The sequence below is a fragment of the Lepidochelys kempii genome, chromosome 8, assembly GCF_965140265.1.
Source record: "Lepidochelys kempii isolate rLepKem1 chromosome 8, rLepKem1.hap2, whole genome shotgun sequence".
NCBI lineage: Eukaryota > Metazoa > Chordata > Testudines > Cheloniidae > Lepidochelys > Lepidochelys kempii.
In genome coordinates, this window is record NC_133263.1 from 95,194,947 (window position 1) to 95,219,023 (window position 24,077).

The window sequence follows — 24,077 nt, forward strand, 5'->3', positions numbered from 1 at the left end:
TTTTTTTAAAATTAAAACTATTTCTAGTAGAAATGTTCAGTGCTTTGGTAAAGCTTTTGCCAAAACAGTAAACTTTTCCTGAAAACTTTTTGCTTTCCAATTTTTTGATAAAATAACAGAAAACTTTAAATATACACATTTCAACCAACTGTAGTGATGTGTCCTGCTGAGGAAACCGTCCCGAAAGAGCCCCTCAGAAATCCCTACAAGGAGATATCAATCGCACCCACACAGTGAGGGATCACATTTTTCTTTCTCTGGTTCTTCATTCCTTGCCCTCTGTGCCTTCTGGCTGGGGTGCACCCTGCACTCAGCTGCCAATGACCATCATCTCCCTGCTCTCCAGGAGATGGGATTGGGACACCAGTGGTGATAAGCCTGGGCACTAGCCCGAAGTCAGGTGGAAGGAAAACTTTCCCCACAGCACAGTTCTTGGAGCACAGAGCAGGTCCCGCTCCTGTGTCATAGATTCTAATGGCTGACTTGAAATCACATGTTGTCCTGTATAGGCGAGATTGGGAGAAATGGAGCAGGGAGGGGGAAAAGAGAGAAACTCCCGTGAGAAAGGAGGGTGGGAAATGGAGCCAGGGAAAGCAGGAGGAGTGAAAAACAAACCCACAGACTGTGAAGGAAGGAGCAGAGATGGGGAGGGAGAACTTCCCATGGGGACAGACACCTCTCCCAATCCCAGGAGAGAATGTTTGGCTTTGGGATGGCTGCCATCTCTACAGAGAGACAGAGCTCATGCTTCTGTTCAGCTAGGAGGACAGGGATTGTTTTGATTTTTAAATGGATTCATCCTAGGGGGATAGGAGAGAAGTGTGGCTTGAATGACAGGGCAGCTGGCTCTGCTAATCTAAAGCAAGAGGGCGTGAGGGACAATCTCAGGTTCCACCCTTGTTATCTGGATACTCTGGGGACAGGAGCACCAGAACTACGTAGGGAGAGGGAGCCCTCATGTGAACGTGTATCAGATCCCCATCATTCCCTGAGGTTGCCCTAGGGTGCTTTGTAGCCTACATGCATGGGGTCAGGAAGCGAGGGCTAGTCCTTTCTCCGTCCCCAGCTGTCCCAGCGGGGTGCCTCAAACAATCAAATCACAGAAATGTGTCTTTTAAACATCATTTTCAACTGCATGATTTTTTTCATGTAAGTGTATTTTAAAGGGCTACAGAGGGCAACATAGGCCCTATCCAACATTCAGCGGGTTCCTCTGGACCCTGGGGAGTTAATGGGTGATTTCAATTACGTGGGAGGAATGACTGCCTTTCCCTAGCAACGCTTAATGCTCACACGTTTTCATATTGTAATCTCCTTTGAAAAATGGATTTAGGAATAGTGGGATTAAAAGCTTTGGGCTCCTGGTGCCCCCCTGTGGATTTGACACACAGTTGCACCAGCAAAGGTCAAGATTATAGGGACACCAACAACTGTATTTTCCACTCCATGCATCTGATGAAGTGGGTTCTAGCCCACGAAAGCTTATGCCCAAATAAATTTGTTAGTCTCTAAAGTGCCACAAGGACTCCTCATTGTTTCAACAACTATTAGTGATTAATGAATGTAAAACACTAAGGAACCCATTCTCCCCTTTGCAGGGATAACCCTGTGAGGGGAGAGGGAGCACTGTGAGCTTAATGTTCCAGTCCTTCCATCAGGGTGCGGGTCCCCACATGTCCTAGAACGTATCCAGGGGCTCAGGCCCCCTGGAAACTGTAGCCCATTCAAGATTCACAAGGATCTCCCCCAGAGATCATGGACATCTCCCCAGAGGCTTTGCTTTTCAGCAGCAGTGCTCCACTGGGGCCATGCTGCCAGTTACCTCCATTCTTATCGCTACCCCAGACACCCCACACACACAGAAAGGGGAGGTTACCGCACCAAGGTGCCCATTTTGCTATTTTCCACCCCCAGCTTTGTGGGAGAGTAGCCCAGCCATCCCACCAGCTCTGAGAAGCCAGATCCCTGCAAAGCCTGCCTGGAGAGGACTCCTCAGAGCTGGATGGGAAGGTGGGCGCATTTCCCACAGACCGGCACCAGTCTGTCTGAGGCTGACTGAGCGACCCCCCTGCCAATGGCTGGTAGATCCCAGATTGGTGTCTTTTGACAGCCTGAGGCCGGGGTCATGCTACAGGCTTCTGCCGACATAGCTGTGTTGGTCTGGGGTGTGAAGCGGTGTGATTCCCTGCCCGGCATAGTTCCACAAGCAGAGGTCTCTAGAGCAGACGCACTTCTACTGGTATAGCTTGTTTCATTCCTGGGGTGGCGTGTCTGTACCGGAACACAGTGCCGCTTTGCCAGGAGAGCTGTGTCCACACTAGCGGTGCTTTGCCAGCAGGGTAAGCTGGTATTCCTATGCCAGTAAAGTGCTCATTGTGTAGACTTGGCCTGAACGTACCCTGATACCAGCACAGCCCCTGACAGAGAATACTCACGGCCTTTGTTGCAGAGCCCACTCTGCAACTCGGCCACTGGGGCACTGTCTATATGAAGGAAATCCACACTGCAATAATGTAGTGACGCTGGCTCTGCCCCCAATGATGTCTCAGTGCAGCTGGCTTTAGTACAAAATTCAGCAGCACCAATGTAAGCCCCAGTCTGCGCTGGTGCAGCATTAGGGGTTGTTCGGGTGTAAAGGAATTCCTGTAGCTACAATGGTGTGCATATCCTTAATCTATAACCTGTGCGCCACAGGAGGGCTGACTATGTGATCACAGTGGTCCCTTCTGGCCTTGGAATCTCTGAAGCTAGATGCAGCCTTGATGCTTTTTAAAGAGGGTGGTAATTATGCTAGAAGGGGGGGGGGGCACCAGGATTAGAGGGCAGCCTGACATGAAAGCCCACGGAGGGGTTTTAAATTAAAAGGACATTGTATTTCTCATGCATTTAAAACAAAGCTGGTTGGTTATAATCTCCTCTTTTAGGTGCTTCGGTGTGTTTGCTCGTAAGTGCTGAGCAGCTGGCTTTGATTTTGGTGGCTCTAAGAGACATTCATAGAATGGCATGGGATTGGTAACTAGAGAGAAGATTAAAAAGGAAGCTCAAATGTTAATGCTAATGCAGCTGTGGCAACGTACCTTCGGGGGAAATGGACTCCCTGTGATCTTGAGTTCTCTGGTTTTCCAGGAAGTCTGAGCAGGGACAATTTTCTTGGCAGTAGGTTGAACTTTCCCTGTATCATTCATTTGATTTAGTTGGGGATTAGGTCCTGCTTTGAGCAGGGGGTTGAACTAGATGACCTCCTGAGGTCCCTTCCAACCCTGATATTCTATGATATCCCAGCAGAAGCTCATGCAGGCTAATTCCCAGCTGCAGGCCAGACCCAGCTAGCCCTATTTCCTTTGTAGGCTCCTGGGGCCCACCTCTCACTGCCTTGCAGGTTGTGCAGTCAGATTCAAAGCAGTGGAAAATCAGGCCCACAGACTTTTTGTCTATGAGCCAGAAATGTCCTTGGAGGAGAGAGGGTGCACAGTTCCTAGGCAGACATGCCCTGATAGCCCATGCCCATGATGATAAGAAGAACCTCAGGAAGGACTGTTTTCTAAACAAACCTGCCTACACCAGCCAGGGAAGCCACGCTAGTGACAACTCTACATGCACCAGGGCTTAAATTCAACCAGAGGTGTCCAGAGCAGAGCTCTAGTAAATATTTTCAAACCCATGGGGCAGAAACCCCGAGCCCCAGGAAATAATCTATGAGAATTTAAACCCTGCATTCACCCATTCTAGATATGGTCCAAATATTGCTTTGTGATGGGACTGCAGATTGAGCCCATGGCCTTGGGCGAGTCACACTCTCTAGGTCAGATCGGGGCCCGCTCTGTGCCCCCACACCGTAGAATATGGGGGGTGGAAGGCACTTCCCTAGATCAATGGTAGGAGCCTGAGGAGATGGGGAAACAGCCATTGCAAAGCTCCTGCTCCCCTTCTCCCGCAGATGAGTGAGGCATGAGAGTGAGCGAGGCCTTGGCTTTGCACACATACCCTCCCCAGCAGGCACTGGGCAGCAGTGGGGCCAGCGTGCCAGCAGCTGTACCTTGCACCAGGTATAGGGCTGGCCCAGTGTATGTCCCCCCTGCCGCCAGAGGAAACAGGGAGTCTGGGTTACAATCCGCTATGCTGCTCCAGGAGCAGCCTGGGAAACACTGCCATGACTGAGCCCTCTCCGTCTCAGTCCTTCCACCTGCAAAATGGGGATAATTCTACCACCCTACCTCAGAGGGGCCCTACCAGGCTTAGTCCAATGATCCAGTTTGTAAGTCATGGTGAGATCCTCAGGTGGAAGATGCAAGAGAATTGCAAAGTATTAAATTACTGAGACACAATCATTATGATTTTAAGAGCTCTGCCCTGTAGGGAGTCTCAGGCACCGAGGGGTTAAGGACAAGCAGATCCCATGAGGTAAGTAATTTTTTTCACTCCAGTTCTCTGTTGCTGCCCTTCTGGTTTTGTTAAGGCTGGTGACAGACCCAAGATTCATCTGACCTTGTCTTTATCTTCTGTCTGTTTGTACAGGCTCTGGAATTCTCTTTGGCTCTATTTCCCAAACAAATGCTCCAATCTCTTTGTAAATAAATACAAAAAAACCAACTGCCAGCTACCCTGCCATAAAGAGTCAGTGGGAGTGCAGGAGGGAGGGAAGGAGCAAAGATAATGGCAGGAAAACAGCTTTTCATGGTCAGAGAGAGCAAAAACAATATTTGAAAAATACCTCAGCAACGTCCTTCAAAGTTTCTCTCATTGAATGTGGATCTCTCATTGAATGTGGAGGTTCTTCGTGAGACAGGCCTTCCTTCACACACTAGTAAGTGTTAGTCTTAGAAGATGGCTTGCAAGGAGTGAAATTACATCAGTTCTGTCTGTGCTGAGCGTGGGGACTGATTAGGCTTTGGATATTGTCCACCATCCCCAGCTAGTGAGAGATTATTTATTAGAAGCAGTGCTGTTTTAAGGCTGTTGAACCACACATGCAGAGCAGGTCCTTGAATTGTTCTTCCATATCTACTATGGGGTCTGCAGAGCACTTCACAACCTAAACGTCCTCTGACGAGGACACATCTAAGGTTATGGGCCTTCTGCCAGAAGAAACCCTACAACAATCCCTCTTTTACAGAGTTTGTTGCTTAGATGCCAAGGATCAAATGACAACAGCCTATACTTTATCTGGCCTTCACGGCTGGCTTAGATGAGCATTTGTTTATTGAAACTGTATAACATATTTAAGTGGCTCTGGGTGTACAGTGATAGTGCACTAGGTAAAAATCAAACACAAATACAAAAAAACTCTACTACATGCTTAAGACCAAAAGGCAGTAAGTGAAGTCGCATAAGTATTTGGGGTCATTTGTTGGGAGGGGAGAACAAACAGGAAACAGCTGAGATATGAATAAATGTCCTTTATAAGCAATTATTTGGTCACAGTTTTGGAAAATTAATTGTAAGCACAGTATATACTTTATTTTTGCTTTAATATTTTTATGGGGGGAAGATTGTCCATTAACTTCAGTTTGCAACAACAAAAGAACCAAGCAAAAATTCCTTAAAAAACAAAAAAAATCCAACCCCTCCCAGCCCAAGAAATAGGAGGAGACAAGCCCCTCCCCGCCCCATAAAGGAGAAATAAATCAACTAGAAAATAGAGACCCCACAACCCCAGCACACACACAAAAGCAATGACTACACGCTACTCTTCTTCATCGCCTCATGTCTCTAGAGAATCTTATCGGCATACGCACACAGAATCATAAAGGTTCCATCAGGATCCTGGCAATTCCCACATACAGGGAATGCCTAAAACTTTGCAACAATTTTGACAGGAGATTTTTATTTTGCAACTACAAATTCTTTTACACAATTCCAGTCTGAATGTGAAGCATTTACTGTAAGCTCTGGGGAGAGGTTCACTCCTGTGGACTCAGTGGCAGACTTTCCACTAAAGAGGCAATGCTCCAAAGGCTTGGGGACAGATTCTTAGCTGGTGTAATCCGCGTAGTTCCTCTGTGGCCATGGCACTCTGTGAATTTACACTGTCTGAGGATCTAGCTTAGTCTCACTCTAAAATGGTCATACATTTTGATTCCCTGAAGCTGCTTGATTGCTTCCCGCCCATTAATGCTTTGATATGTGTCACCATGGTGATTTTATAGGCTTGCTTTCTCCCACTGCCTTATGTGTGATTTCCCACGACAGCGAGAACTCTGCACTTCCTATATTTGTGTCCGTGTGTATGGCGAATGACAGTCATAAAGTACACTGGCTAGTCATCATTGCCATCCATAAAAGTGACAACACTACCTCTCCCCTATTCTCCTGCAATTGCCAGAAGTGTGCCCCACAGCTGTTTCTAGAGCTCATGGGTTTTCCATGAGACAGCAGCAAAGTGATTGACTTTGCGGGACAGCAGGCTGAATACAAGCCACTCAGATTATAAAGCTCTGTCTTCGACTCATTAGCTAATTAGTATCAAGGATTCCCCACAAGATGTTATTTGGGAGAGTTTGTCTTGCATTGCTCGCAGAACAGGGAAGCTGGGTTTTTTTTCCTCCTGGGCGAACAATCTATTGAAGTAAGCACATTTTTGCCATATATATACACACTATACTGGCTGGATTTTCAGAGGTGCTGAGCACTTCAGCTCATGACCAATGGTTGGGTAAAGCTTAAGTCCCAGCGTTCTTATCTACTAGAACAACCTCGGAGCCGAATGACTTAGGGAAATGTTGTCAAAAGTACATTCAGCACCTAGGAGCCAAGGCCAAGCTTTTCAAAAGAAACTGATGATTTCGGATGTCTCAAGTTTGTGGTGCTCAACTTGAGGCTCCTTAAGAACCTGTTTTTCAGAGGCGAGTTGCTCAGCACCATCTGAAAATCAAACCCCTTTAAAGGGTCTTATACGGGACACCCAAAAATCACCACTGAAAATCTTAGCTGGTGTCACTGAGTGGCAAGGCAGCTTAGCCTGCTTAGTGACTAAATCATTTCTTAAGATGGCACTTAGGCACCTAAGTTACCAGGCTTTTATAAAAATGTTACCCTAAGATGCTAGTCTTGGCTGGATCTCTCTTGTAAAGATTTCCCCATGCATTTCAACAGGCATCCTAGATTCTCAAAAATATTTTCTTCTCTGTCCTGCTACCTGTCAAATATTTGCAATCATCAGTAATTGTATTAAAAATATGAAAGCTTGAAAACATTCTGATTATCCACACAACTCAGAAAATGGCAGCATTGAGATTATCTGGATTTACTGTAATTATTCTGGATTTACTCCTAGAAAAGACAGAAAAGCCATTTTGATCTGAATAGCTGATTTATGTTTCCCCTCTCACTTCATGATCATTACTTTAGAGAAGGAAAGGACAGGCTCCAAAGCAAACAGACGAGGCAGCAATCTATAGAGTCCAACGCATTGTATGTGGTTCATAGATCACACGCCATGTACACTGATGTCTTCGTAGCTGGGCGGTGGTGTAGCGCTGGGCTCACCCTGTGACTCTGTTTCCCTCCTGGATGGCATGGTCCTGAGCAGTACACTGTCTGAGGAGCTGCGTCTGCGGCAACCTGGCCACGTATCATCCTCATCTAAGTCTCCATACAGAGGGGGTGTAGTCTCCTCCTTCCCACCATGAGGTGGTATATAACCGAGGGTACTTTGAGCAGGCCTGCAGTTCAGGGCTTCTTCATAGGTGGGGATAGCATTGGCATCCCAGGCACTGAAACAAAAAGCAAAGCAAACCTGCATCAAGCTAAACCAAATCAAATGCATCAGATTATAAAATAGGATTTATAATGAAGTACATGGACCAGGTAAAAGTAGCTATCGCATTAGCTAGCAGTTGCTCCAAAACTCAAGAGAGGTTTGAATTTGACCAGGTTACGCTTTCTTTAACAGGGGGTGGGGGGAACCTACCACTACCAATTGCATAAGAATAGTCACAATTATTAAACCAGAGGTCCTTAGACTGTGGTCCCAAAGTGAGCCTGCAGGAGACTTGGTGGTGGTGTACAGAGTGCTTGCTGGACACAAAAGTTGCAGAAGTGCTCAGCATCTAACAACTTCTACTGTGCCCCTGGTGCTGGTGGCTTCTCCTCCATTCCAGATGCTAAGCATTGTGTTAAAGTGTGGCTACATATTACTTCCTAATGTAAGCAATTGTTATTATCATCACATGGAAGTCAAGGGAGCTGTTTCAAGAGAAATTTTCTTCATGAAAGCGTGGTCCACTTTAATGAAAGACATTTGAGAAACCCCATCATAAGTGTCTGAAGGCACACAGTGCTGAAGGCAATTTTGGTCCATTGCCACTCTGCACCATGTGGTGGTGTTTATAACAGTGTGTCGAAAAGTGAGAAACTGTTAATACTCTACAGCATCGACAAGTTGTGCGTTTGGGCATCCCAAAATATGGGCCTCTCCTGATCTGACATGATCGTGCAGCTGATTTTCAGGAGACCTGGAGAGATGCTATAGCTTCAAGCTTCCTTCCCACCCTCTCCTTCAAATTGCTCTTTAGCGTTTACTTCTGCTGTGATGTCTAGAGGGATTCAGCCAGCCAGTGATGCCTAGATTCTGTTGCAGTTGGGGCTAGCTGACTTTATTTATGTCTTTAAAAAAATCTTCACGTAGTTTAGAACCAAAGACCCCAGTGACGAACCAAGATCTTTTTGTGCTAACTTGCCAAGGACAGTACAAACATGCTGCTAGGTTGCATTCCTGCCTGATCAGGTATAGTTTGAAACAAGAGGCAAGAAGGGAGTGTGGCAAATGAAAGCAGGGAAAATGGAGGAAAGGGAGGATGAGGGTTCCAAAAGCAGTCATGGGTATGGAAGTTATTGCAGGAGAGACTGGGGCTGTCCAAGTGCCTTTCAGATCCTGTCTGGGGTCTCTGGGTGCTGCCACAAGCCAAATACATATTATATTATTATTATTTATTAGGTATTAATAGTGTCCAATGTTAATCATTAACTAATCAGCAGTGCGGAGAACCTGGGAAAAACACAATGTTTGTGCCTTTCAATTTTGTTTTGCTGAGTAAACATAGGCTGTGTACAGGTAAAACATTTGCACAACCTTTGATCTTCTCACTTCCCCTTTCCTTGAAGGGAAGATTATTTTTCAAAGCGGGTGGGAAATGTGTGTAAGGCCGTGACCACAAACCTCTCAGTTAAACCTGTAAAAGGGCCTGGCTTGAGACTTGAGGTTTGTATTGCAGTGTTAGGACATGGTGACACACATATACACACACGCTCCAGAGAAACCCTGTGGGATCTCATGAAAACATCACGCCATGATTCTTCCTTAGTCTGTAGACTATTGTACCTAAGGGAGCCAAAAACTTGGGACTGAATGCCAGAACAAGGTGGGCATGTGTCACCCCAGCAGACTTTCATCATTAGAATGGAACACAATGAAGTTTACATGTGAGGTGTTTACCTGAATTATCCACAGACCAGGCAGCACCCAGACAGCCGCTGTGCAAGCTGTCCTACACTGCCCTGCCAACGGGTCTCAGTCCTGCCCTAGCACCAACACTGTTAGAGTTGCCGTCTGTTACAGGAGTGCTCTATAAATGGGAACGTCTGCATATAGGTAAATAGTTAGTAGATAAGGTGGTAGTAGATGATGCTCAAGAATTCTGTTTGTGCAGCCCCAAGCACGATAGGGTCCTGGTCCATGACGAGGGCTCCTAGGCGCTATGATAATATAAATAATAGTAACATCCAGCATTGTTCCTGGGGTTTGTAGGACCAATACATTTCTTCTTGCTGTGCACGGCAAGGGGCTTCTTGTGTGCAGCTCTTTACATGGAGCTCTTCACACCCACACACCAGTCAACAGGCTTCTCAGGCTCTCAGCAGGGCTAATACAGTTGCAAGCCAGAATTTGCCCAATTAGCTTATGGTGAGAAACTGGCCTTTTTAAACAAACAAGTTTTGTAAGTCAACAAGTTGCCCCAGGCCGGCTGTGGGACGTTCAATAGAAACTGGGTGGGAAAATTCCAAGAACACATTTGTTCACTGGAATTTGCTGATCTGTGGAAAACAAAACATTTCACAGAGACATTCACTTCTGATGAAGGCAGGGATTTGACTGAAACCTGCCTGGCTCCTGCCTGCTCGCCCACCCAGCTCCTCAGCAGCCCACCTGCCAGACAGGCGCAAAAATGGGGAGCCCAGAGCTCCCCAGGTCTATGTCTCCAGGGCAGCCTATCTGCCAGGTGGCCTTAGAGCAGGGGACCCTAGGTCTTCCAGGGCCTGCAGCTCTGGGGTAGACACCAAGCAGACTGCCCTGGAGTTGGGGATCCCTTCCCTTTGTGGAGAATTTTGGTTTCATTCGGATTTGGAATGAAACCACCAATTTAAAAATATCACAATCCTCCATGAAACAGAATGACCTTTCTCTGCCCTGCTCTGTTCAAAGGTTTCCAAGTGCAAAAGCCAACACAGCTGCTGGGGTGGAAGGAGCTCGTTCACAACGGCAAAGCTTTCTTTGCTGAACTGTGTGTTTGTGGTGAACCCATAGTACTGGGCTAATCACCACCAGGTCATGGGGGTAGTACAGGAGAAGGGCCAAAATTAGTGGGCCAGACCTCAGCTGGTGTGCATCAGTGTAGTTCCACTGAAGCCAAAGGAACTACACTGATTGGAACCAGCTGAGGCTCTGGCCCTGGATTTTAAAAAGCTTCCCAAAAAGCCTCTGGATGATCAGGAGCCTGTACTTTGTGTCCCAAGAGAGAATTTTTACAGTAAGTGCTTATGTTCCTTTTAGACTTATTTTTCCCATAGCCTGATTTATAGAAGACACTTCTACAAGCTTTTTTTCCCCTTGGTGATTTATTTTGTTTTCAAAAATATCCCTGAAGTCACTCAGAGACAGAGAGCATGAGTACAGAAGAAAAAATGGTTTTGATTCAGAACTGGGAACAAGTCCCAGAGATTCAAACTGGGTGAAGAGTACCTAGCTAAATGTGCATTTTGGGGTGCTGGGGAGTCTGCCCCAAAGCCCATCAAAATCAGTGGGAATCTTTCCACTGACCTTAATGGACTTTGGATCAGGTCTTTTGTCTAACTGCATTTCCGTTCTACTTAGCAGTTAGTTGTGATGATTTTCTCCTGTGTGTGTGTTGGTTTTTTTTTACCCTGTGTCCAATACAACTTGCTTCTATTTAAGATGACTAAGATTAGTTGTATGGACGGCAAGGTCAATGAAAACCGCTGCCACATGCTGTGGTGAGATGCCCACTATTATTCCTAAAACAGCATCTTGAAATATCCTTCTGCATATGGTGCTGCAAGAAAGGTGGCTAAGATCAGCACGTACATGGGCAGAGCCAGCTGGCCTGAAGGACGCTAGGTTTGATTACATCACGAGCAAGGCCCAGCAATTCCTATTGTATTGAAATCTATCTGCCGCCCCGACCGGGAAAACCGAGAAGTCTGCTGCTTGCCAGGAGCTAGGATTCGCGATGTGACGGAGAGACTGCCGAGACTCATCAAGCCCTCGGATCACTACCCCTTCCTGCTTCTCCACGTGGGCACCAATGATACTGCCAAGAAGGACCTTGAGCAGATCACTGCAGACTACGTGGCTCTGGGAAGAAGGATAAAGGAGTTTGAGGCACAAGTGGTCTTCTCGTCCACCCTCCCCGTGGAAGGAAAAGGCCTGGGTAGAGACTGTCGAATCATGGAAGTCAACGAATGGCTACGCAGGTGGTGTCGGAGAGAAGGCTTTGAATTCTTTGACCCATGGGATTGTGTTCCAAGAAAGAGGAGTGCTAGGCAGGGACGGGCTCCACCTAACGAAGAGAGGGAAGAGCATCTTCGCGAGCAGGCTGGCTAACCTAGTGAGGAGGGCTTTAAACTAGGTTCACCGGGGAAGGAGACCAAAGCCCTAAGGTAAGTGGGGAAGTGGAATACCGGGAGGAAGCACGAGCAGGAGAACGTGAAAGGGGAGGGCTCCTGCCTCATACTAAGAAAGCAGGACAAACAGCAAGTTATCTCAAGTGCCTATATACAAATGCAAGAAGCCTGGGAAACAAGCAGGGAGAACTGGAAGTCCTGGCAAAGTCAAGGAATTATGATGTGATTGGAATAACAGAGACTTGGTGGGATAACTCACATGACTGGAGTACTGTCATGGATGGATATAAGCTGTTCAGGAAGGACAGGCAGGGCAGAAAAGGTGGGGGAGTTGCACTGTATGTAAGAGAGCAGTATGACTGCTCAGAGCTCCGGTATGAAACTGCAGAAAAACCTGAGAGTCTCTGGATTAAGTTTAGAAGTGTGAGCACCAAGGGTGGTGTCATGGTGGGAGTGTGCTATAGACCACGAGACCAGGGGGATGAGGTGGACGAGGCTTTGTTCCGGCAACTCGCAGAAGCTACTAGATCGAATGCCCTGGTTCTCATGGGAGACTTCAATCACCCTGATATCTGCTGGGAGAGCAATACAGCGGTGCACAAACAATCCAGGAAGTTTTTGGAAAATGTAGGGGACAATTTCCTGGTGCAAGTGCTGGAGGAACCAAGTAGGGGCAGAGCTCTTCTTGACCTGCTGCTCACAAACCGGGAAGAATTAGTAGGGGAAGCAAAAGTGGATGGGAACCTGGGAGGCAGTGACCATGGGATGGTAGAGTTCAGGATCCTGACACAAGGAGGAAAGGAAAGCAGCAGAATACGGACCCTGGACTTCAGAAAAGCAGACTTTGACTCCCTCAGGGAACTGATGGGCAAGATCCCCTGGGAGAATAACATGAGGGGGAAAGGAGTCCAGGAGAGCTGGCTTTATTTTAAAGAATCCTTATTGAGGTTACAGGAACAAACAATCCCGATGTGTAGAAAGAATAGTAAATATGGCAGGCGACCAGGTTGGCTTAACAGTGAAATCCTTGCTGATCTTAAACACAAAAGAAGCTTACAAGAAGTGGAAGATTGGACAAATGACCAGGGATGAGTATAAAAATATTGCTCGGGCATGCAGGAGTGAAATCAGGAAGGCCAAATCACATCTGGAGTTGCAGCTAGCAAGAGATGTTAAGAGTAACAAGAAGGGTTTCTTTAGGTATGTTGGCAACAAGAAGAAAGTTAAGGAAAGTGTGGGCCCCTTACTGAATGAGGGAGGCAACCTAGTGACAGAGGATGTGGAAAAAGCTAATGTACTCAATACTTTTTTTGCCTCTGTCTTCACAAACAAGGTCAGCTCCCAGACTACTGCACTGGGCAGCACAGCATGGGGAGGAGGTGACCAGCCCTCTGTGGAGAGAGAAGTGGTTCGGGACTATTTAGAAAAGCTGGACGTGCACAAGTCCATGGGGCCGGATGCATTGCATCCGAGAGTGCTAAAGGAGTTGGCGGATGTGATTGCAGAGCCATTGGCCATTATCTTTGAAAACTCATGGCAATCCGGGGAAGTCCCAGACGACTGGAAAAAGGCTAATGTAGTGCCCATCTTTAAAAAAGGGAAGAAGGAGGATCCTGGGAACTACAGGCCAGTCAGCCTCACCTCAGTCCCCGGAAAAATCATGGAGCAGGTCCTCAAGGAATCAATTCTGAAGCACTTACAGGAGAGGAAAGTGATCAGGAACAGTCAGCATGGATTCACCAAGGGCAAGTCATGCCTGACTAATCTAATTGCCTTCTATGACGAGATAACTGGTTCTGTGGATGAAGGGAAAGCAGTGGACGTGTTGTTCCTTGACTTTAGCAAAGCTTTTGACACTGTTTCCCACAGTATTCTTGTCAGCAAGTTAAAGAAGTATGGGCTGGATGAATGCACTATAAGGTGGGTAGAAAGTTGGCTAGATTGTCAGGCTCAACAGGTAGTGATCAATGGCTCCATATCTAGTTGGCAGCCAATATCAAGCGGAGTGCCCCAAGGGTCGGTCCTGGGGCCGGTTTTGTTCAATATCTTCATAAATGATCTGGAGGATGGTGTGGATGACACTAAACTGGGAGGAGAGCTAGATACGCTGGAGGGTAGGGATAGGATACAGAGGGACCTAGACAAATTGGAGGACTGGGCCAAAAGAAATCTGATGAGGTTCAACAAGGACAAGTGCAGAGTCCTGCACTTAGGACGGAAGAATCCCATGCACCGCTACAGACTAGGGACCGAGCAGCTAGGCAGCAGTTCTGCAGAAAAGGACCTAGGGGTTACAGTGGACGAGAAGCTGGATATGAGTCAACAGTGTGTCCTTGTTGCCAAGAAGGCCAATGGCATTTTGGGATGTATAAGTAGGGGCATTGCCAGCAGATCGAGGGACATGATCGTTCCCCTCTATTCGACATTAGTGAGGCCTCATCTGGAGTACTGTGTCCAGTTTTGGGCCCCACACTACAAGAAGGATGTGGAAAAATTGGAGAGAGTCCAGCGGAGGGCAACAAAAATGATTAGGGGACTGGAACACATGACTTATGAGGAGAGGCTGAGGGAACTGGGATTGTTTAGTCCACAGAAGAGAAGAATGAGAGGGGATTTGATAGCTGCTTTCAACTACCTGAAAGGTGGTTCCAAAGAGGATGGATCTAGACTGTTCTCAATGGTAGCAGATGACAGGACAAGGAGTAATGGTCTCAAGTTGCAGTGGGGGAGGTTTAGGTTGGATATTAGGAAAAACTTTTTCACTAGGAGGGTGGTGAAACACTGGAATGAGTTACCTAGGGAGGTTGTGGAATCTCCTTCCTTAGAAGTTTTTAAGGTCAGGCTTGACAAAACCCTGGCTGGGATGATTTAGTTGGGGATTGGTCCTGCTTTGAGCAGGGGGTTGGACTAGATGACCTCCTGAGGTCCCTTCCAACCCTGATATTCTATGATTCTATGAAAGGCCACATGCTCCTGGTGGTGGTACGTGCCCGGAAATCAACATCTGCTACAGTCAGTGGTATACTTCCAGCCCTCCCCTAAAGTTTAGGAGGGAAGAGTTGAGGTTAGGCAAAAGGAAAAGGCTCGCAACTAAGCAACTGGGCAATGGACCAGACTCCCATGGGATTTGAGGGAGGCTCAGTTGCTGATTCGCACCAGCTGAGAGAGCTGTTCCTAAAGCAAAAGCCCCCAACCCAATGCAGGATGATCAGGTTGAATGTCACAAATCATTTTTTCCCAGCCCTAATATTTATGGCATCCCATAGTTTCTCAAACAGCACTGTTGAGCCACACAACACTTCCAAGCAGTTTGCAGAGCTGTACCTGTCACAATAATGGAGCGCAGGCAAGTGAAACAAGAGGCAGTTGTGCCCTGCCAGAAGGGTTCAATTGCACAGATTCTTGCAGAAGAATCTGTCTCTTGTAGTCTTCAGCTTGTTGGGTCATGACACAAAATCTGAAACCTGTCACAGAGACAATCTGTCTGGTGGTTGTTCCTTTGAGGGTAAAAAGAATCACAACCACATTTCCTGATGACACCAGCTATGAAGGAGCAGCAAACATGAGCCAAATTGCGAAGCAACCTGACAGGAACAAAGCAATGAAGACTACAGAGAATTACAGGAGTATTGATGCTAATGAGCACACAGTCCTACCCCTGTGGAGAGGAAATATACTGCAGACACAAAGTGGTCAATGGGAAATATATCTGAGCAGCAGCATCCATCACAACAAAGTGAGCTTATTTCTACCTTGTCTTGATGCAGTCCTAATATTATCTTTTAAAATAACCAAGGACTAGAGTTACCATAGGGATAATGTGGAATTGGCATAGAGAGCTGTCTTCTTAAGGTAGTAATCTCCTAGTGGCCCACAGTAGGAAAAGGGTATGTACTAAGGTATTGCCAACCCCAAACATTGTGAGTCGGGCCCCACAAATCATGTGTTTGGCTTAAAAACCATGAGTTTGGAATTCTTTTATTTGCTCTCTGGTTTCTGAGCCTTTAGAGTTCACTCAGGTCACATTTTCAAGCTTGTCTCTGAAGCCATGAAAGCTAGAAACTTACTAAGAAAGAAAGAAAGGCTGAGAGTCTCTTGATTCCAGGAGCTGGGGCTTTCAGAGAAACAGTGAATACTTGTGATTAAAAATCCTGATAGTTGGCTACACTAGAGTAAGTAGTACTTCACTAACCCTCCCATCTCCTTTGTGAGGGAGGTTATGTTTGATCAGTGCTTTGAAAATCTAAAATCCTACATAAATACTCAGCTTTATTATATGGTAGTTTAATCATGTAAGTTACTTATTGTCCGGTCTTGGAAATCCTAAAAATCAATGAAAACTAGGGTTTAAAAGAACTCGTATTTAAAAAACATTGTTTCCCTTTTGAAAGCCATCGGTAGCAGAGATTGCACTAACCTGCATGTCCTTTTATCAAGAGGTTCCACGGTGAAGTAGTGTAGGTCTCTAGAGAAGTGGTACTGATAGTGTCGAGACATCCCCCGAGCGTTTGCTTTCACCGACCACAGAAGCCCAAAGAGGAGGAGGATGCCACCGATGCCACAGCAGAAGAAGCTGACAGACCTGAGCAGTGCATTAGAGGAGGAGGAGTTCGGCACCACTTTGGCTTCTCCATGAGGCACAGCCATAGCATCGTTATTAGACGTGGGTCCCACCTCTCCATCGCTCCACCAGGCAAAACAAAGTGTTCCTGTCACCAGCAGGATAGCTCCAGTGATGGTCACTCCATAGCGGAAAGAAGCAGCCATTCTACAGCCAGAGGCCTAGATATCACACAGGTCAAAAGGAAAAGGTGACAGGGCCTAGGTCATGCTGAAATAAAGGAAAGGGACTGAGGTGATAGGGATGCTGTCATGGTTTCCAAAAGGCAGGACCTTCCAGATGGGACAGCTGTCAAGCAAGGACCACTCTGTGGCTTAGAGACTTCAGTGTCCTCTTAAATTGCTTACTATGGGCCAAACTCTCCTCTCACATATGCAGTTCCCACCATTTCAAATGGGAGTTGAACATGTGTCTGAGGAGGGAATTTGGCCCCCTGAACCCAAGAGTAAAGATAGCTATAGCTTTCGGCCTGTGAACCCTTCAGCAACCTTGTAAATATCTTTACAGTCTTTAAAAATAAAAAGTCTAACATTCCTATCCAGGCTAGATGAAAATCCAGAATTGGTGTCTGTCAGCTCCAGAGATTTGCATATTTTTTTGTCTTTGGATTTCACTCCAGACTTCCTCCCAGCTTGGAAAAGTGCCAGATTGTTTTATGGTCAAAGCTCTTTCCAAGATGTTAGGGGAAAGGATATAAACCTAAGCTGCCATACCTTCCAAATCAGATACAATTATTACATGTTTTCTCATCTGAATGGTGACTGTAAAACACTGGCTCAGGGACAGCAGGTATCCTGACCGAAGCACAGCTAGGGATAGATCAGGCTACGCTGCACTCTTGCTCTCTGAGTTAGTTCTCCAGCTGAAAGTTAGAACACTAAGACTCGTGTATATCTACATGCATTTACCCCACTGCAATTAATTTCATTATTGTGGGTAGCTTCAATAGAATAAACTCTAAGATGCTGGCAAACCAGGAAGACATCCAAAGCAATAAATAAGCTGCCTGAGCTCGCATCCAGGAGGCTGGGTTGATCCAAGCTTGGGTGGCTAGCGCAAGCCACCACCGGTGCCACAATGTCAACACTGATATTCTTAGTACGCTAACTCCAGCGGAGCTAACCCAAGTCCGTCTACCTAGGCTGCAGTGCAGATATACCCTTGGTCTACAGCACCTGGCAATCGCAGAGTTCCTATCAAAGACTGAGTTCCAAGCTAGGATTTTAATAGGAGTCAATGAGCAACCACCTTAAGAGTCAGGGATCTGTCTGCCAGGTATAAGCTAAGCACTTTTGGAGGGCAAACAAATCATTGCTTTTCCCATGCACTCCTCAACAAGTTGGACCCCAATTCCGTAGTAAGGTGCCTTGGTTCTAATTCTCTGGCAGTTTCATTTAAATAAGAAAATATACATTTATTTTGAAATTAAATGTAATTTATTTTCTCTCTCCTGCAGTCTCAGTTTGTGATATTGCACATGTATTGATGGTGCATCTCTGCATGGTAAAAGGTATTGGGGGTAAGGGGAGAAGTTTAGTAGCTAGATATGGGGTTTTGGGGATGGCTGGCATTTTGGGATTGAGGGATAAGCAAATTAGACGGATGCTTCTGTTGAAATGCTCAGCAGCATTAACATTTATGCCATCGTTAGGGTTTAGAGTCAAAACACCTTGACATGAACAAGGAAATTCACATCACATAGAGCTATTGTTTTCTGCAGCTGCATGAAGGCATCATGGTCTCAACTAACCTTGACAGTGTGATCTGTGTAAACTTCAAAACCACCAGGGTCAGAAACAATATTGTTTAGACTGAAAAGATAGCTTCTGGAGTCCAATTCTGTGGCTACGAAATTGTGGGATACAGGAAGCCCTTGCTACCTGAGTTGGAATTTTAATGGCTTTTGGCAACTGGTTCAGATTATGTCTATTTGTTAAATATGGGATTTTTCCCCTCTGTAAAATGCGACATTACCTGTGTGTGTACAGTGCCTGTCACCTGGGGCTCCAAACTTGGTTGGGCCTGTACAAGGCACTGTAATACTAAATTAATAATAATAATGTATATGCTTATAGTAAAAAGAATGCGGGGGAAAGAATACAGCTGATATGCTACACAAACTGAATACGGTGGTTCAACAGCTTTCCATGAGCGGTGAGGCTGCCCTTTACTGTATTTTTGCTGCAGTGATATTCATTTAACCTCATTTTTCACGTTACAAATTAGCTTGAAGATCATCTTCAAAACTGAGTAGCCAGATGAATCCATACCACATCTGTAACCCACGAGCTGTAGTTAAGTAAAAAGCAGCAGTAAATGTCCAAAAGTTCAAGATCAGTTCAGCATTGTCAAAACTGCAGCTACTTATCAGACGAGCCAACTAATGGAAACCTGAATTACTTGGTAGTGAAAGAAATGCTATGTGATCTGATCCACATTTAATGAAGAGCGAAGATGAGAAGTAAGATTTATTAAAGTCACCAGAAGCCTGGATGACTCAGAGGACGGATAACACGATACATCTTTCAGCTTGAGGTCATGGGTTCCAATCCATCCCAGGCTGGCATTAAGCCAAAATTACCATCTGCTAACTGATTAGTGGTCATTGTAAAATGAATTAGTGTCTCATGTGTGTAAGTAGACAGGTCAACATATTGGAACTGGTACCATCGCTGGCAACCTAAGCAGAGAAAGCAGTGGATGGATTGACTGGAGAGGGAGATTGAACTTTACTATGAACGTGACCCCTCCAGTGCAGCCTGAGGGTACATAAGCAGGGTAGCATGGAGAAGTTTGCCCATGTGCTGTCCTTGAAGTGTGGTACCTCATCATGCATATATAGAGGACTCTGGTCTCCAGAGTTTGTCAGTTGAGCATTTTTTGTGAGCATTAAATTCTACTGATTTTTTTTTCAAATGAATGAAATAATAACGAAGAAAAATGATTTTTTATGGAAATATTAGCAAAGAGCCTCACACCAAAGTCCCTGGATCTAAGTAATCCCAAATTTAGTGAAGTTCAGATGCCAATTCAAAATTCAGCCCTTTGATCCAACAGTCAAATCCATCCCACCAATGGAATTTCAGCTGGATGCAGAAATCCACCAACACATCTCAGATTGCAGGATCAGGGAGCCTTTGAACGTGAGACCCTCCTCAGTATCTCAATGAGCAATTTAACCTTCAATCAAAAGGCTTCAATACCAGAGTCCCCTTCAAAACACCACTTCCTCTCAAAAGCACTGAAGTGTTTGTTTTCTTCTCCCACTTAGGAGGCTTTTCAATTGACTTTCATAGTCTAAGACCATTTGGAAGATTTGTATATTCAGGGCTTCAATTAACATAGCTAACAAAGTATTTAAAGTTAAAGGCCTTGATCCTGCAATTGCAGCATCACCAACTGTCATGATTTTATCATGAGTCTTGTGATAGTTCGTGTTTTTTGTTAAAGCCCCAGCTCCTGGAGTCAAGTGATGACATGAAAATCTCAACTTCCATTTAACAAAAAATAAGATTCTAACCTAAATAGTTATGGAGAAAAGCTTGAAAACATGAGCTAAGTGCACCCTGAAGGCCCAGAAAGCAAAGAAAAGCACCTCCATATTCATTATTTCCCCAACACATGATTTGTTGGGGGCCTGGCTCAGGATTCTGCAATCAGCTTCAGATGGGTGGATTCCTGCCCCGCGTACTGCCCACATTGCTCTCATGGGTAGGAGTGAAGATGCAGGGCCCTAAACAGTATAAAGATATCTTGAAGAGGAGAGGAGAGGTTTTATCTTAAATCCAGTAGATGCCTGTTCATTATTTTGTATGCAAATAACCCCGAGAACGCTCTTCAGTTCTGTCTTCCAGAATTACTGCGTGGGGGAGGTTAAGAACTGAAGGGAGTCTTGGTGCTTGTGAAGTGTGATAGATTGACAGCTCTAGAGAATAAAGTTCTCTCTTGACATAATAGGCACAGCACAGGTAGTGACAGCGCAAGCTTTCCTCACCCACCCACCCACACCCCCTGCCTGCCTCAGGCTGGATCCAAGAGGATGATTTTTTTCAACACGACAGGTTCCTGCTCTGACACCCCACCTCTGTTCCCACCACCACCACCCCGTTTTTTTTACTACACCCACAACAACAAAACGTGCAGCATAGGCATTTTTAAAAGGCTTCTCAAACATTTAATGTTTATCCCAATGTGCGAGCTGAAGGGGAAAGAGGACAGAGAAGCAGGGGGAAGAGGGAAAGGATTTTATCCCTCTCTGTGGCTATGGCTAAAACCATATCTACAAGAGACTACGGTTCTCCCTGGTTCACATAGTTCCAAAGCAAAAGACATAGCTGCTCTTCAGAATGCACCAAAATGAGTCATGTCAGGTATTATCAAACAAATTCCAAGAAAAGGATGCACTGAGAGCACCCCTCCTCCCACCAAGGATGGCTAATTACTAATTTCAAATACTGTCACCAAGCCAATGAGACACTTAGATAGCTTGTTCCCCCATCCACCCACCCCATTTCCTATATTAATCCATAAAGAGAAAACCCTTTGACCTGATTCTAAACAATCCTTATGGGGGAAAACATATTTGTATGTTCCATATACAACTATTATTACTATAGATGTCTCCAACAAGATATTTAGATATTGCATCCCCCATACAGTTATGCAGATGATGATTCATAAGATCTACGGTTAGTTAGAAAAACTGTCTTATCCAGAGCCACAAGAGACTCTTGTGGCTTGAATTTCCCCCATATCAAGAGAAAGTATGACTCCACCTCCACTGCCAGTCTCTCATCTGTGCACTCTTGATGCTTTTAATGCTCACAAATACAATTACCAGGAATACAATTAAGAAAACAAAGTAGGCTGAGAAGTTGGCGTGTTTAAGAAGGTTCCATCTAGGTGAGATTTGAGAGAGAAAGATTTATATATATTTCAGTGCAAAACAAAATCAAAATACTGGTTGAGTTTTAACACAGCATTCAAGTAACTCTGCTAATATATTAACCTCCTACATGTGGGCTCGAGATGAGATCACATGCCCTGATGGCAGATTTGCAAGATGGAAGCACTTCTACAGTGGGATATGCAACCATGTTTTCAAAAAGCATTGCTGACGTTGTGTGCTCTGGGGGACTAAAGAAGGATGAGAAGAGTGGTGCCCAGTCCACTCAAAAATTAAGGGACATACCTGAACTTGTGGGCCATGGTCTTTTGGAAACTGGTAACATAAATGACTGGGGATAGAATTATGCAACATGGCAAGTTCTGATTAACAGAGCAGGGCACAGTGCCTACCTAACTCAGCCCATAGGGATCACAACTCTTTTTAAAAAGAGGGCACTTTATATTGACGGTTGTCAGTCAAATCTGGATGTTAAGCAACCCCACCAACAAGAGACTACATCCTATTCCCCTCTGAGTTTCTAACATCTTCGTGGTGCAAAGTCGCTAACAAGCACTGCTCCTCCCTTCCCTTACTGCACACCTAGGGCTGGGAGGCAAAGTAGGGGGGTACTCACCCACCTCACAGCCTCAGATACCCCCCCATCCGCTCAGCTGACAGAGGGCCTGGAGAGCAGCAACTGAAACTCCTCTAGCAGCAGGGGCCAGAGCACTAGACGGATCGGCTCCGGGGAAGGCTAGCCTTGCGTACACAGGTCCCAGTCCGACAGTCCAAGCTCCCCAGTGCCGACAAAGAAAACTTTGGCAAGAGCAGCGCCCCCCAGCGGAGAGGAGAGAGGCTCCCACTGAGCTAGTGCAAAAAACAAACAAACCAACAAAAAAAGTCACAAAACAAAGCACGAGCAGCCGCTGTAATCTCAGAGTCGCAAGTGATGCTGCTGCACAGGATCCTTCATGCAAACGAGCAAACCCCTCCCACCCCGCCCTCTGCTCATTCCACGGGCACTCCTTTGGAAAGTCTGTTCTCATCAAGGGAGCGTGGCTACAGAGCTCGTCCTGCTGCCTAGCCAGCCACACCCCAGCCTGCAGTAGGCCCCCCGCCCTCCCCCGCGGAAAGCTTGTCCTCCGTACACGCTTGATCTTGCCCTGACAGGAATCAGGGCAAAACCATTCGCCCACAATCCCATTATGTGGGCAGAACGCCATGGGAACCCCATCAAATGCCCCCGCCCCCCAAAGCTACGGATGTTTCACCGAAGTCCTCGTTGCCTCCACTCAGGAAAAGCCCTGCGTGTGGCAACCCGTCTGTGCCGCCGCTCCTGCCTCGGAGCCTGCCTGTTTCTGCTCGGCTCGCCTTGTCAAGTGAGGCGGCAGCCCGCTTCCAAGAATTCAGTAAGGCTGGCCGGCTGCTCCGTTTTCGCTGTTGATTCACCTTCCCTTTCCCATCCTACTGGGAGCATGAGCGATAAAGTGATGCCATTACACGACAAGCTCAATTTTCATTGAAAAACAAGCAAGCCTAGCCCGTTAGGTTACAACAAAGACGCTCGAAAACACCAGCTCAAAAAGGAGAAAGCAAATAAAAAGAACCCGAACTGTATTGTTGTTGTTTTCTTAATCTCCTGATTTTAAGCTAATCTCATGATGTGGGGCGGGGCAGACTCACCATTTTTGAATGTTTGGAGTGGGCCACGCTGCAGGAAAGGCACTAGCTCTGAGCACAAGCCAGCACACAAACAAACAAACAAACAGCAGTGGGGCAGTTAGAGGCTGAGGGTAGCGAAGAAAGGATGATCTAGTGGTTAGGGCACATGCCCAGGCATGGGGAGAGCTGGGGTGCAGTCCGTGCTCTGCCACAACCTTACTGTGTGACCTTGAGCAAGTCACTTAGCCTCTGTGTGCCTCTGTTCCCTGTAGATGAGGGATGGGCGCATTTCCCTGCCTCGCAGTGGTGCTGCGTCATTAAAGATTGTGATTGTGGTACTGGGGGCCACATAAGCACCGGAGATAGAGACCTAGTGTTCCCTGTTTCTGGCCTACGTTTTCAGGCTGAATACTTTTAATTGGCAGTGGCTCGAATCACCTGTGGATCTGGATTCCAAACAAGTGTGAAGTTTGAGGGTGTTCCAGTCTAAGGTTTGGCGACTTGTCCACCTTTATTGTTCTGTTTGATATCTGGATTTATAGGCTTTTTAACAGGTGAGATTCTGTAAAATTTGACATGCATGACCAGAAATTGTCCTGTGCCTCTGTATAGTGTTGCTGTGTGGTGCTTAAGAGCTGTCATGTTTCTCCCCAGAAACAGCTAAACACCTCTGTAGCTCACTTACTTCCCTGTAAGAGTGCTGCAAAACTTAACCACTGTAATAATGAATAATGAATTAACACTTTACAAGTATACAACACCTTTCACCCACAAACATCATTACAAAAGTGGTCAGTCTCCCCAATTTCCAGAGGGAAAAACGGAGGCACAGAGAGAGTAAGTGACCTGCCCACGTTCACACAGAAGCAGAGCGTAGAATAGAACCCAGTAATATTGAATCTCACTTCTAGCCACTAGTCTATGCTGCCTCCACCTAAACCTGGTACATTCATGTTTGCAAAGCAGTTTATGGCTCTCAGTAAAGGGTTCTATGTAGGTGTTAAATATCAGAATTATAAACAAACTACAAGCGTTCCAAATGGCTTT

At 46.0% G+C, this 24,077-nt stretch overlaps 1 protein-coding gene across 3 annotated transcripts; it reads right to left on the minus strand.

Annotated features, from left to right (window-relative positions):
- Positions 1–5,181: 5,181 nt before the first annotated feature.
- Positions 5,182–22,786, minus strand: TMEM61 (transmembrane protein 61). Of its 3 annotated transcripts, XM_073357598.1 has the most exons (4): positions 22,640–22,786; positions 22,003–22,235; positions 16,277–16,641; positions 5,182–7,712 (listed from the first exon to the last, which is right to left on the minus strand). In XM_073357598.1, the coding sequence occupies exons 3-4, from the start codon at positions 16,624–16,626 to the stop codon at positions 7,427–7,429; spliced, it is 636 nt and encodes a 211-aa protein (XP_073213699.1). In that variant the 5' UTR covers positions 16,627–16,641; positions 22,003–22,235; positions 22,640–22,786; the 3' UTR covers positions 5,182–7,426. The 3 variants fall into 3 exon arrangements, with proteins under 3 accessions (XP_073213699.1, XP_073213700.1, XP_073213698.1); XM_073357599.1 differs by lacking the exon at positions 22,640–22,786 and having other exon boundaries at positions 22,007–22,321; XM_073357597.1 differs by lacking the exon at positions 22,640–22,786 and having other exon boundaries at positions 22,003–22,321.
- Positions 22,787–24,077: the final 1,291 nt, after the last annotated feature.

Coding starts and splice junctions, on each gene's coding strand:
- TMEM61 (XM_073357598.1), bottom strand. CDS start 16,626: ATGGCTGCTTCTTTCCGCTATGGAGTGACCATCACTGGAGCTATCCTG. Junction 7,713..16,276: donor CTTGATAAAAGGACATGCAG/GTTAGTGCAATC, acceptor TTTTTGTTTCAG/TGCCTGGGATGCCAATGCTA.